At 32.4% G+C, this 15,666-nt stretch overlaps 1 protein-coding gene and 1 pseudogene across 2 annotated transcripts in view; both read right to left on the bottom strand.

Moving 5' to 3' along the window:
* LOC104723130 lies at nucleotides 9,952–12,722 on the bottom strand (annotated as a pseudogene).
* Nucleotides 13,331–15,666, bottom strand: part of LOC104723129 (WAT1-related protein At4g19185-like) — a 2,718-nt gene continuing 382 nt past the window's right edge. Inside the window, exons 1-7 of one of the 2 annotated variants that reach the window (XM_019231612.1) lie at nucleotides 15,416–15,630; nucleotides 14,827–14,889; nucleotides 14,618–14,734; nucleotides 14,247–14,532; nucleotides 13,970–14,125; nucleotides 13,737–13,888; nucleotides 13,331–13,622 (exon numbers count right to left, since the gene is read on the bottom strand). In XM_019231612.1, the coding sequence (XP_019087157.1) occupies nucleotides 13,418–13,622; nucleotides 13,737–13,888; nucleotides 13,970–14,125; nucleotides 14,247–14,532; nucleotides 14,618–14,734; nucleotides 14,827–14,889; nucleotides 15,416–15,630 (1,194 nt within the window). In that variant the 3' untranslated portion in view covers nucleotides 13,331–13,417. Of the gene's footprint in view, nucleotides 13,623–13,736; nucleotides 13,889–13,969; nucleotides 14,126–14,246; nucleotides 14,533–14,617; nucleotides 14,735–14,826; nucleotides 14,890–15,415; nucleotides 15,651–15,666 lie in introns of those variants that run through there. The other variant, XM_010441443.2, reaches the window with a different exon arrangement.

The raw sequence follows: 15,666 nt of genomic DNA, 5'->3' as shown, positions 1-15,666 counted from the left end.
ACTAAATGTTTGCATATTGGATATTGATATTATGGGCCGCTCGTTTACCATTTTATATATCTTATTTATGGACCAGATGTTTTTCCACTGAATAATATCTTGTTTGGTGACGGAAATAAGTATTCTTATTCTGGAAACACAAAACACAATCCGAACTAACAAAAACAGAATAAAAATACGATCCGCGTGTTTTGACTTATAAAATTATTTTAATACCCATATCGTTTTCTATGCTTTATTATATTTTCAAAGGTATTTCATGTCATATTTTGTTAATTTTATTTCTACAGAGCAAAAAATGCTTCCCCTTTACGTATAGATTAAGTGCTTAACTACGTTCCGTACAACCGATACTAGACGAATAGTGATGTTGTTACATTTTTATACATTGAAATGGATACGTAGTTTGGTTGTGGTCGATGTATTCATGTATATACTATATATATAATAAATACGAAAGCTTATAAAAAATTCTTCTCTCTTTTCTAAATATTGGTGGCAACAAAGTTTCTATAAATATATTGTCCTATGTTCCATTCCTCCTGATAGAAATTAAATTAGTTCCAAGTTTTGTCTAATCGTATAAATTCTTAACCCAAATGTATTTTATAATATTTCATAAATAATTTCTATAAAAGAACAAAAGCGGAATATCTATATTAACACTTTTGAAGTACATTTTGATTTATGCCTTTAAAGTTTATCTTATTTAATTTGTTTTTTTACAACATTAACCCCTACAGATTTTACTAAAATAACATTTCTAGTTAATTAACCCCTACAGATTTTCCTAAAATAATATTTCTACTTAACTCAATTAATGAAACTATATTAATCGATCAAATTAATTTACGCTTATTGTCATACACAACATGACACCATCATTTAAGAGATTGAGATTAAATGCTCAAAACTTATTTTAATACATCTTTATGATAGTTGAATGTAAATCGAAAGACTTTGAGAAACAAAAGATTACATTCTCAATTATAATTATGACGAAGATAACATTCATAAACACGATAACCCAAATGGTTAAAATCAAATTTTAGCAAATATTTAACTTTGTAAGCAAGAAATAAGTATATATCTCCTTTAGAAACTGAATATTATTATGCAATATTCTTACCAACTCAACATCAACATACGTTAGCATGACATTATAGTATAAGCAAATAAACTAATTATTACTGATTGACGAGAATTAAATGGGATATTCCATAACTCACTACAAAATTCTTTGCATTAATTCTTAATTGTCATATTTTCAAAGATATTTGCTTGATATCATATTATTTGCTTTCTAAATAATATGATATCACACATAAATCTATCATGAAGAATGTACTATATAAATAATATGTCAGCCAATGAAAGAAAATGACCTAATCATATGAAGCTTTATTTTTTCATTAGCAAACCAATCTTTAAGACTACCGTGGTTGAGCAAATCAATAAGAATTTGAAAGGTAAGTAATAGTGACTTAGTTTTTATAAGGTACGGATATGCAGGTAACTAATCTTAATCCTCCAAGATTTTTTATATGGTCGTCTTTAATAACAATAACCAGTTTCTTATTTTTTTTTTAAAGGATTGAAGCGTGTTAATAGAAGAAATCTATCATGAAGGGAAGTGTTACGCTCTACTACTTCAAGTAAGGATCAAATAAATATAGTTATCAGTAAAGTCGTCGTTCATATGTAGCAACAAAGCAAACATGAGTCGTACTACTTATTTTCTGGATTATTCAGGCTCAAAGAACAATTAAACCATCACAAACTTACCAAACATGCGCGGTAGACATGCTTCAACTCCAGTTATGCACCTCATGGGAGCCAAACGTTAGTTTTTATATTTTTTTACAATTTTGACCAATAAAGGCTCAAGACATGTTTTAAAACATACAACAATGTTTATTTTTTACTAGGGAACCCTTTTGTTTCATATCCGGATGCACTATGGTGTCCATCATAACAAGGTAATTGTAACCTTTTGTTTCACATTTTTACATCCCTAGTAAATTAATGATTCATGTGATATTAGTATATTACATACTTATGCGGTATATATTTAAATCCTATGATCATAGGTCAAGCTGATGAAACTATGGAAAAAACCTACTATGGCAATAGCAACAAGATTAGAAAATCATTGATTCGGTGGAGAGAAAAGAATATGATTCCTAGCGAGAACCTAGCCAAACCAGCTATAATTTCTAACTAAACTGAGATGTTAATTTAATTATTTCCCAACTGTAAAAGCGATACAAACTTGGAGAATGGGAAGAAAAGTTCACCGGATTAAACTCCTCATCAGTTTGAAGAGAGACCGGAAAAACAGAGGCTGGAGGTGGAGATCTATTGACTTAGTATGCTGGTCTATATTACTATTGTAACCGTTACTTGTGAGATTTTTAATTATTTATGTTTCTAAAAAAACCTATATTAATTTACTGTCAATACCACAAACTACATCTTTACATATACATAAAATGTTCACTATTTTGTTTAAACAGTTACAATGATAGTAAAGACACATAAATATATCTATATTAACATTTTTAAGTATTTTTTGTTCTAACATTTATGTTATACTTATTTACAAAGTTAATCCTTAAATAATTACACAAAAAAACAAAATTAATTAGATTCCTAAAATATCACTAACAATTTGGTTTATAGTTTGTTGACAAAAAAAAAGTTGGTTTATAATTTCCTAAAACAATGTTTATATTTATATATATAATATATTTTTTATAAAATCATTAAAAACTCTAAGATTCAATAATAACTATATTGTTTGATACGAAACAATTATTTTTTTTAATGATTACTACCAGGGGCGGATACAGACAAATATTTAGTATGGGCACTAATAAGATTAATAATTAAATTAGAGGGTATATAAATAAATATTATACTATTTATTCAAGGAAAATAAAAAAAGAGAGTGGGGCACATGCCACACCCACGGTCAACGTGCGTCCGCCACTGATTACTACGATGCTAATAAAATAATGTGAGAATAATTATTTCACCGGTTAAATATAAAAAATAGAGTATATATAATAGGACAATTCTTGGTGAACCCAAAAAAAGTTTTTAATAATATAATTTAACCCACATTATACCGCACAATAACTTTTACAGATATTATTTTTTCACATGTTAAATCTAAAAACACTAAAAACTTAAGGATTAAATTTAAAAAGAAAAAACGTTTTAAAAACTAATAATGTAAGAATATTTTTTTCACGGGTTAAATCTAAAAACTGTAACCACAATAAATTTGATATGGTAAAAATGTAATATTATCATAAATAAAACTAAATAATTGTCATTTCGTTTCGTGTCTACATACAGCTGGTCAAATTTTTGAACTAACAATCAAAATATAGTTATACAATCTTAAAGACTAAACAAAAGAAAAATATTTAACAAACAAATACATTTTAAAATTTAGTTTTTTGTTATAAAATATTGTCCCGCGGTGTACCGCGGATTAAAATCTAGTTTATTTTATTATTCTATTCAGTTGACAATATACCACTCCAAATAAAACATTGCATTTATTGTTCGTGATTTTATTTTTTGAAAACACCTATCAGTGGAAAACAGGAAAGATTAGTTAACGGATAAAAAGAAAATTCACAAAAAAAGAGAAGAAAAAGGATTTGTGATATCCATTATCTATATTAATATTTTTGAAGTACATTTTAGGTTATGTTTTTTTAAGTTTTGCTTATTTAATTTTTTTTACAACATTAACTCCTAAACATGTTAAGTTTATTGCCATAAAATCTAGACAACATCTATACATTTCGATTTTTCCAAAAACTATTATACCCATTAAAATTTTATTCCCATAAAATATCCAAAACTATCTTTAGAGATGGTATAATCTCTCAAATTTAAATGACACAACCGATTTTCCATAACAAAAAGTTTACAATCCTCATAATTATTTTAACATTAATAAAGTTTCTAAAAATGAGAACCCAAATTTCAATGATTAGAAAACCAATATTTCCAAATATTTAAGATTTTTGAAATACATTTTGGACGTATATGCGGATTAAGTATTTTAGGAAACCAATTAAAGTACATGCGGATTAAGTACTTCAAAAATATTTAACAAAGAAATTTAAATGATACAAATTAATTCGAATTAACCTCTGAAAATATTATATATACATGTTTGAAGTACATTTTGGGTTATACTCTTTTATTTGTACTTATTTACAAAGTTAATCCCTAAAAAAATTCTAAAAAAGCATTACTTCATATTTTTGTTTCCTAATTATTTTACATATCATTCCAACTAAAAAAGTACAGCATAATCAATATGGAAATATAAACTATGATATATTTAACCACACATTCTATTGTGTATTCAAGATATTCTAGAATCTTTTGCAATCAAAGAAAACAACAATTTGATTCCTATTTTGTTTTCCAAAACATGTGAGCTTTGATTCTTAACGTAAGAAGAACTTCGATTCACATTTATTTTAATATTATAATTAATATATATATATATATATATAAACTTAATAAAAATTTAAAATACTACGAATATGTAAAATTAAAATAACTTAAAATACTATATAATATGGTTATATAGTAGATGATTTATAAAAAGGACATGTTGGAGCCAATGAATAATCATTTAATTTGTGCTAACACGAGTTAAATCTTTATTTTATTATTTGTTAACACTATTAATATTAGGATATCTGACATATAAAAATTAAGTTGATTTAACTAATATTGTGTAAAATAATTAAATCATTAGGAAAAATGTGACTTAATCATAGCGTATAAATGACTTACTATGTATTTAGATCTTTTATTTTATAATAATTAAAAATCAAAATAGAATCTCAAACACTAAACAAAACAAACTAAATATAACAAACAAATGGTCATAAAGTATATTACGGATTAAAAAATTAATATAAGCATTTAGTCGCACAAACGGTCGGGAAATTTAGTTATTCCTCTATTTGAAAAATACTTAACAAACAACTACAATATAAAATATAAATAATAAAAAAATTATATTTACTCGGTGTACCGCGGGTTAAAAAAAGAAACATGTAAACAAATGATCACAACAATTAAGTGATTTTAACTAAAAAATATGTTTCTTTATATGTGTTTCCTTTTGATTATAATAAGTTTAAAGTTTGGTTTTTACTTTCATTCAATTTTATTACACTCCACCCTCTCTTTGTATAATTGCCTAATTGGCCATACTTAACACACAATATACTTATTTTCATCTTAAAATAATCTACATATACAATGACCTTAAAAATGTTTAGAGCTTGTCCTACGGGGGATTTAGAAAGATCTCTTATGCTAAATAGGATAAAAAATAAATTAAAATTGAATGAAAAAATAAGAGGCAATTTTTATTTAGTAAACTTAAAGCATCTTTATTCATGAATTTAAAGAAAGTTGCTTAAAAATTATTTTATGATAAATTTTTTAAAAAGTTAGATTAAAAACTTCTTAAGAAACTGTAGAAATTAAAGGCTTTATTCACAGTTGTTAAACATCAAAATCAAAAAAAGAAAAGGAAAAAGAAGAGAAAGAGGAAGAAGAAGAGAAAACTATTTATAAACTAACACATAGAGTTGCTTAACAATTTCTAAAAAGGTTTAGCTAAGAATGGAATCTTAAATTTATCATGTATTTTGATTTAATTTTAATTGTGTTAATGTTAAGATATTCTTAAGCACCATCAATGGAGATGATATTAGGTGGCAACTCTTATTCTATAGGTGTCACTTCTTCATTAGGTGTAGATTTAATATATTAGATTTGTACTTCTATTTTTAATACGTTTTTATGTTTAAAAATTAATGAAATGCAATAATTTTGCAATTTTATAAAATATAAAATGTTTAAACATTTAAACTAATTAAATTCTACTTAAAAGTTTTTTATTTTGATATAATATTTATGGATAAATAAAAACTCTAATTAAATTTTCATTGTAGGTGTTGAGTCCAACACAGTTGTTACTTTGTTACTGTGCTATTTCGAGACCTTAGTAGAATCTTAGGGAATAATTTTAACTAACCTTAAAAAAAATATTGTCAAAAAATACAAAATTTAACGATAAAAAATGATAAGAGTCTAAAAAGTAAAAATAATAATCCTTATCTCTGGACTAGGTTGGATAATACGGAACTCCACTAGTAACTTCCTTGATGGTGGAATGGGTAAATATCAAGGTAAAGCAACTATCGAGGAAGCAGAATGTACTGCATTAATCTGGGCAATACAATGAAGTTGGGCACTTGGTTATCGTTCGGAGGTATTTGAAGGTGATAATTCAACAGTGATCAACCTTATCAATAGTCAAGCAACATCTCCTTGACTAAAGCATTACTTAGAGTCAATCCGGCAATGGTGTCAACACTTTAATTCTATCCAATTTACCTTCCGTCCTTGCGACCAAAATGTTTGTGCAGATATACTTGCAAAAAAAGGCAACAACTAGTCCTCAAATGTATGCTTTATATCATTCTTGTCCCCAATTCTTACTCAATGCTGTAACCCATGACTGTGATTTTGAGTTTTAATAAAGTTATTGGAAGGAAAAAAAAAATAACCCTTCATTGCAGGTAGTCTAAAAAGTAAAAGTAATGACCCTTCATTGGAGGTAGTCTAATCTCTCAAAATAACTTTTAACTGTTTCTGGATTAAATCCTTTTTTTTTGGTATGCATGCCGTGAAATAAACTCTAAGCCAAATTGCTGAATCCTGTGAGTGCTAAAGCAAATAAAGGAGTCTCCCTTATAAGCCCAGAGTGTAACAGTGGAAGATTGGTTAAAAGATAGGTTCGTTTGCAGCAGAATGATTTATTACCTAGGTTCGTTTGCAGCAGAATGATTTATTACCTCGGTGTGATCAAGTCCGGTTTGTTTGGGGTTTCATGCTAGTTTTTCCTCTGGTTTTTGATTCGAGTTTCTAGTTAAACTTAAGATCCTTTGATGGAGTTTCTTAATAAGATATTTATTTGAGTAACCAAAAACAACTCCTCTTTTATTTCAATATATTGTGATTGATTTTGTTGGGTGTAATGGAATCAAAGCAAACGAGTGGCCAAAGTTTGCCCCCAAAGAAAAAAGCAAACGAGTGGCCAAAGCAATAAACGAACGAGAATAACACTGGTACTAAAAGCAATAAACGAACGAGAATAACACTGGTACTAAGTACTAACATTGTAGATTTATCCTTTCCTTTGAGAAGCCAGACAATTATTTTAGGTTAAGTCAATGTCTACTGTCTAAATGTTGTGAATCAAGTTTCAGTATTTCACGTGCTTGGTGAGCAATGCCAACTGAAAAAACACTATTTGAACATTTACGGCAATGAAAATTACATTGAGACAGACTAGTTTCGTCACATGATTTGTTTTAAGCAGATAATTTATGTGGTAACCAAGTCTTCATAAGTACCAATCACATAATCTCTTGATCTATTATTACCACTAAGACCAGATGCGCCGAACATGCAACTAACAAGAATCAATCTGTACAACATTACATGACCAACTCTATTGAAATTCAGATCATTAGGAATTTAGGATACACATTTTTGTTAGGTAATCAGATTTTCTTAACCGAACCGAACCTATTACCACAAGTTAAACATTAGGAGTGGTTAAATAATCTACGTATTACAATACGCAAAATTAAAATCTAAACCAATTATTTGAAATATGATCCATATAGGAAGATAAGTAAATTGTCCAGGTGATAGACTGACTGATTGATAGTTACTATTATTGATTGTTCTGTATATCTAAAAGCCAACCACACACAATGGCAATGGTCCCCAGACTGATTTGAGCTCTACAATAAGGACACTGTTCATATTGGATATTTTCATGGTAAAAGTAAAAAGACACTTTTAGCCTCGAATTTGCAATGCAATGAAATCCATACAACATGTAACAGATTCGAACCTGCAGTACAAATATTCGGATATTTGTACATGTCATCCGAATCCAAACCCCGAAATACCCAATTCAAATCTGCAGTATAGAAATAGCCGGTTATATACTTCTAAATCTGAAAATCTGAAATATTTAGAAATCCGTATCCAAACGGATATCTGAACGTCCAAAACTACGTGATAGAAATTAGTTCAAAGTATTGTATGATTTTATTTAGTCTAACACAAAATATGACTATTTCTAATCAGAACATATATTGTTGGAAAAAAATGAAACTGCTAGATTTTAATACTCTATTTAGTTGATAACCACTCTAAATGTAACCATTGCATTTATTATTCGTGATTTTTTATGTTTTGAAACACTTAATAGTGGAAATAGGAAAGATCAGTTAACGGATAAAGAACTACAATATAGTGATTCACAACAAAAAAAAAAAAAAAAAAAAAAAAAAAAAAAAAAAAAAAAAAAAAANNGGAAGAAGGATACTTTGTGGTATCTATTACCATTAACAATTTTTAGATAAATGTTTTATTTGTATAAGTTGGACAGATAAATTAGGAACGTGAAAAAGATTGTTTTATCGATGGGACCAACGAGACATTATTTCAGCAAAACATGAGGTTCGTATATGGTTATGGCCCTACTTCATTTATAGCAACAAATACAACGACCTTTAACGAATGTAACCTCTCTTAAAACAATTTTAATTGTTTTTGATGTAATTTTAGTTTTGTTTATGCATACCGTGAAATAATCTCAAAGCCCTGCAGAATGTTTGATTACCTCAGTGTGTGATTAGTCCGGTTGTATGGGGTTTCCTGCTCTGTGTTTGAGGAATGCTAGTTCTTCCTCTGTTTCTTTTCTAATAATTAAAATTTGTACTTGAACTTTTGTTCTTTGATGGAGATTCTTAAGAAGAAAACAACTTTTTGATCTCAAAGAGAAAAGGAATAAATAACCACTCTTTTCTTTCAATTATTGTTGATTTTGTTGGGTGTAGTGGAATCAAAGCAAACGAGTGGCCAAAGCAATAAAACGAACGAGAGTGACACTGACATAGATGTAAGATTTATCCTTCCGTCTGAGACCAAATGGTACACTTGTTAACATCGACTTAAATAAACGTCTTTATAATTTGGGATCAAGATTCACGTGATGGGCGATCAATTCCAACAGAAAAAAACAATAGTTGACGTTTATGGCAATGAAAATTACTGAGACAGACTCGTTTCGTCACATACTTTCAATCAATCTGACGAAATGTTTTATTTGGTAATCAAGTCTTCAGAACCAATCACATAATCTCTAGATCACTAGATCAGGTAACCAAAATATGATTAACGATGCAACTAACAAGAATCAATCTGCACAACTTTACTTGACCAAACCTACTGAAATAGAGATCATTAGGATAAACATTTTTATTTGGTTATCTGATATTCTGAACCGAACCTATTACCACAAGTTAAACATTAGGAGGAGTGGTTAAATAATCTACGCACTCGATCAATATGCAAAAAATCTAAACCATATATTTGACATATGATCCATAGGAAGATAAGTCAAAGTCCAGGTGATAGTTACTCTGATTATTCAATATCTAAATGTCAACCACACACTATGGTCCCAGATTGAACTGAGCTATACAATCTAACATAAGGATACTGTTTATATTGGATATTTTCATGGTAAAAGGAAAAAGACACTTTTAGCCTCGAATCTTGCAATGAAACCAAGTCCAAACAACATATAACAGATTCTACTTTTTTTTGTTGTCATCCTTTAGATATGATGATAAGAATCAAAGAGCAGAAAATAAGCACTTACAGGACTTATTCTAGGCTTGAAACATAAACCACTCAATCTGGGAATCGATTCTTCTCTTTCTAGCGGCTCAAACCCAAGAAACTTTGGGATGACAAGAACTTGGACCGGCTCTGTACAAGAAAGAATGTGGAGAAATACAAGAAGGGTAAAGAGGAAGAGAGTGATAGATAGTCGAATTTGGGTTAAATTAGTAATCATATATAGTATATGGTATAGAAAGAATTACATGTGAACTGACACAAGGAAAGCTTTTGAATTTTTTCTCTTTTTCTTTAGGTACTATGATTTTTTTTATACCTAGAAAAGAGAAATTCTGAGTGTGTGGAAGTGATAAAAGACCGTACCAAAAAATTCTTCTCCTACATCTTGAGCATGTGTGATTCAGCGAGCGACGAACTAAGATCTTCTCGAGATTGTGATCTCCGGCTTTGGAGACGCATTTGACTCCTGCGAGGGGAGGACCAGAAGGAACTAGTGCTGTCATATTGTATATCCCCTAAGCTATCAGAAGAACAACTATGCATTACGGAGCTGCTCGATGAGTACAACGAAGATTCCATGAGCTGTACGCTGCTTCCAAAACTAAATGGCCTACGCGGTGATCCCCGGACTGTTGGGCTCAATGGTGTCTTTACACCTGAAAGAAAAAACCTCTAGGAATGAATATCTACGCAAAAAAGAAACTGAAGGCATACGAAAATACAATATGAAGAACTGAGAAGATAGCAGGTACAGCTGGTCCTAACTGAAGATTATATAAAAATTAGTTACCTGTGCTCATAGGACTCCATCGCTGGAATCTAAAGGGAGTCGGGATGTTGAGAACAGATGAAGCTGAGGTGCTATTGTGTCTAAAAAGTGGAAGATAGGATTTTCTAAAGAATCTTGGCAAACAATTGCTGACTCGTGATAGTGCACAGAGAAGCAGAAGCAATGAAACGAGCAAAACAATTATAAGGGCCACTGGGTTTATCTTCANGCAAGCTTGATAGGAACTCTTGACTTCCCTTTTTTACCTCCTCGGAGACTGGACGCGCATTGAGAACATATGTACTGTCCTTTGTATCCAGTATTTAAGCAAGGATGTTTCATTTCCAGTTTTCCTTCAATCAAATCAGACTTATTGACATTTGGTAGTCTCTTTAAAAGGTGAACAACAGACCTTTCAAACGCATCATTAAGACCATATCCCGCGAGAGAATATGCACTAAGATGATGGTTAACAGATCCAATTCTGAGATTTAGGTTGGTCTCATTATGCGTTCGCTCCTCATTCTCAAAGGTTACCTGCAATGATGAACCACCTAAGTCAAGTGCACCAAATGTTGCCTTCTTTGGTACAGCTCCCAACATGCTTGTTTGGTAATTAAGGGCGGTCCATCCAAAATAAGCTTCCTCTGTACCACTGATGATCTTAACCCACTCCCTCCGGCAAGTGAAGGGCGACTTCGCTAGTATAGACCACACATTACCTAAAATCCAGCTTGAATCAGCAGGACGGAGCCTCCGGACGCCCGCTGTTGCATAAACAAAGAGTGATGTGGTTCTATGAGCATGCTTGGGGATTTGTTTCTCTGCCCACTGAATAAGTGGTTTTATCGCTTTTTTTAACCCTGATCTGTTGTTGACAAGCTTATCAAAACCAGGCTCTGTCTCCATCCGATCATAAGCACGGCCACTACTCTTTCTAGAAATACCCTCTGTCAAAGATTTCATAACAATGGGGAGACTACTATCTTTCTTGTAATTTATAGTGCCCTGATAGACATACGCGCGAGTACCTGTGCTTCCACAGTCAAACACAACATAATATCTTGATGCTCCCCGTGACCAGTTTGTATAAATATACATGGAGACTATATACACCAGAAAAGCAAACAGAATCAAGCACATAACGATCATAAACGCACGGATACATTTACGGCGTGTCGATGGATTGGTACCACTAGGAACACCTGCCTTTTCCTTGGACACACTAGATCCATTCTGTCCCCATGATATAGTTTGCCGTTTAGTGTTTAAATCAGCTTCCTTAGCAAGAATAGACTCTTCAGGATCAAACCCATGATACGAAGAGAAATCTTGGAGAGACGCAGAGTGTCGCAAACTATTCTTTCGTCCACCATTCCCAAAACTAATCGAATCCGAAGGTGACGTTCCTACATCCGGTGATGAACCAGTAGGCATATACGGAACAGATGATTGTGAACCCGATGAAAACCGATTCGATGCAGCATTAAAAAGTTCAGTGATCCTACCAAAAACCATCTCTCTTTGCCTACATATAACCTCCAAAACTGCTTTACGTAGAAGAAAACTTAACAACAACAACTCAAACACAACCTTCTCCGTAGTGTTTCAAATGCAGAACCACAACAAACTCTTCACATCCTTCTTCATTCTTCTGTGGAAACTACACAAATCAAATCAAACGCATTCACAAACAATTTTATGTGATTTCACAAATCAATAAAAAAACACAAAGCGATCTGCAGTTCAAAATCGAAACACATATGCGATAACAATTCAACAAATTGAAAAAGCTAGGGTACAATACCAGAAACACACATTGGTAGAGAACGAAGAACAAAAAACTCTAGCCCACCGTCAAAGCGTTCTCAGCTCTCTTTAGATCTCGTATGTCGCAGCGTCTCATAAAGCGCATACACAACACACGCACATGCGTTTAATCCCAACGAATCGTCGTCTTCGTACAAAACAATCGAGAATCTTCAGCAGATCTGACGAGTATCAGGCTAAAACCACACGAGACTCAGACCAGAGAAAGACGAAGACGAAGACGAAGACGAAGACGAAGACGAAGACGAAGACGAAGACGAAGACGTTGGGGTAGAGAGAGAGAGAGAGAGAGAGAGATCCGTTTTGTGAAAGACCTCTTTTGCCTTTTGTCCTCTGATTTTTCAACTGAAAACGTCTTGCTCAATCTTCAATTTCTTGGGGTTATTTATGAATATCTGAAAACCTTTGGGGTGGAAATATGATTCAATCAAAGGTTCATTAATATTTTCGCAAATCATGTTTTTTGTTAGTTTAAAAATGCTAATGGTGTGTGACGTCGACAATATTGTATCAAAAATGTATATTTTTATAAATATTTAACCGTATTTAAATCTAAAGCTATACTAATAAACTTCATGTTTAAAGATGTGAACTAAATTAGGATAAGACCAACTTCTTTAAGGAATTGTACAACCCCACTATTGTTATGTGTTCTTACCAAAAAAAGCCACATCTTTTTTCGAACTTTTATTGAGATCTTCCTACCCTAAGATTTGAAAAAGCTATGACTGTATATCATATAGTCTTTGTCATTATAAATCTATTGCTAAAAATATTCAAAAGGTTAAAAGATAACATGTCATCTTCATAGCCTATATAGTTTTAGACCTAAATCCACTACGAATTAATAATCATTGTCTGGGACTTTACATTTGACTCAATTCAACAACTAGATGAACTTCAAGATTAATAAAGTAATTTAGCAATGGAGCAACACTATGAATCTGTTGAAGAAGGTAATCAAAGAAGATATTAATAAGATATGAATGTAACAATAAGTTATAACTGTTGTAAAAATGGGTTCTTGTCTTTTTAGTCTGCAGATTTCAGAGAGGAACTGGGTAATCCAGAAAACAAATGTCCTAATCTGTTGACTGTCCCATTAAATATCAGTGGTTCCGAGGTTTTGACACCATGAGACGGGATCCCAATCCCGGAAAGCCCTGTCTTCCGCTCTCTAAATGATGCCCAAGTGACCATATATAGTCCCAAAATGATGAAGAATCCACCCACAACGCTGCGTTGAGGAAAATAAATCAGAGTTAGAAGAAAGTCTTGGAACTGAAGTAATGTGAAACGGTCAAGAAGATGTATGAATGGTTATAAAAGATTCCAGAAAATGTATATAAACCTTCCGAGATAAATAGGGCTACCGAGAAAGATTCTCGATAAGAAAGTTGATGCAGCGGGCTGAAGAGGACTGTAGAGAGCAACCAAGGCAGGACCAATAATTTTGTTGGACCAAGTTAAGAGTCCATAGTTTAGTGCTGATGCAATGACTCCCTAGAGAGAAGACTTGTGTCAACGATTACGAGAGAAACATGTGAGTGAATTAAAAAAACAAAAAAATCTTGTGCAACTTACTGCATATATAACTGCAAGAACCTCAGATTGTGTTAGCCTCCAATCTAATGGCTCCTTTACCATAAAGAAAGCTGTTATGCACATTAGTAGTGTACCGAAGAAGTATGCTAATGCAGCAACTGAAAGATTTGCCGGATACTTCTTCAAAAGCGGCGCCTAGAGAGTGTCCATTATTACATCAGCATATAAAGACACATTCACAGAGGTTAGTAAGTAGCCTGCAGTTTATGTGTTGGTCTAAAACTAACCAAAGAACAGAAACAATGAAGAGATTTACCTGAATGGCAAGAAAAGTAGCCATACCCATGCAGTTTCCAATCAAGCATAAAACCCCAATGTGAAATTGCTCAAGTCCAAGATCGAGCAAACCAGAGACTAACCACCCAGTAGGCTCAGGTTGACCTTTAGCACTAATTTCATTGTTCATCGCAAAGTCTGCATCTTTATCTCCAACCAAGGCTGGACCTCGAAATAGAACCATAAAGACGGCACCCAAAACACACACAAGTGTGCCTGCAACCTTAGTCTGACCTTCGATTCTCAACAAATTCACTCTTTCTGTACTGCATACAAAGTAGGAGACATCAAAAAGCCGAGAAGTGAAGGCAACACCTAAAGGGAGAACTTTTTAAAGTGAATCATACTCACCCCATCATTACAGCCAAGAGAAAGGTAAAGACAGGGATGGAAGGTTGAATGGCAGCAGCATAAGTTGGATTTGTGTATGTAAGACCGATAAGAAATAACAATTGGTTCCCAAATACCCTATCAAAAACGCAGAGGTGGCTTTACTGAGATGCTCAATCTGCATAAACGTTATTACAATACATTGAGACAGGATAGGGATGATTTCTTACCCTACTAAACCCAGGAAGAAGAATGACAGGAGGAGGCTTTTATTCATTGGAGTTCTGATCCTTCTACATACATGAAAGAAGAACAATTTTCATTGATTAGATAACTTGAACATTCATCACAAACCCTGCATAGCTTGAGAGTGGGTCTCGCTTAAAACTTGACGCATCATAACCTCTCATACTAGACAAGCCTAGATAACAAAATCAGATCCAAGTTTCTAATGTACTAATTGCAAAAGGTAAGAGGCATAGAACTCAGAGAATATGACCAAATGCACTTGCAATCTATGATCCCATCGAATATCTAAATCTACTAACAGTGGAACTAAACGGAACAAAAATCTTAAGTCAACGCACATTGCTACAAATCTGAACTCTAGTTCTTCTATTATGAAGATCACACTGACTCTAAATACCCATAACTTATACAAATTCATCAGGGAGAAACCCTATTTCAAAATCCAAATATACATTACCAATGGATCATGCACTTAACAAAGGAGACTGTATTGTTCTTCCTTCATACAAGTCGATCAATTAAAATAGGATTCGATTGAAACCCATCTCGAGAAGGTGAAAAAGGTGATACCTTTCGCGGAAGTAAGCGAGAGGAGCGAGAATAGAGAGAGCGAGAAGATCACGGCAGACACAGAAGACAAGCTGGTTGACTCCAACGTTAAGAGCTACTTTTGTAATCACATGGTATCCGCCATTAAAGAGCTGAACAAAAGCCATGGCAGTGTGCGCCCTCCGAGCGTCTTTCTCCGCCGATCCGCCTCCGGTCAGGCTCATCGGCGCCGTCATCTTTCCGATTTATTCGGCACCTCTCTCACTCTCTCC

Source organism: Camelina sativa, chromosome 11, assembly GCF_000633955.1.
Source record: "Camelina sativa cultivar DH55 chromosome 11, Cs, whole genome shotgun sequence".
NCBI classification, from domain to species: domain Eukaryota; kingdom Viridiplantae; phylum Streptophyta; class Magnoliopsida; order Brassicales; family Brassicaceae; genus Camelina; species Camelina sativa.
This window is presented reverse-complemented; position numbering and strand designations above follow the sequence as displayed.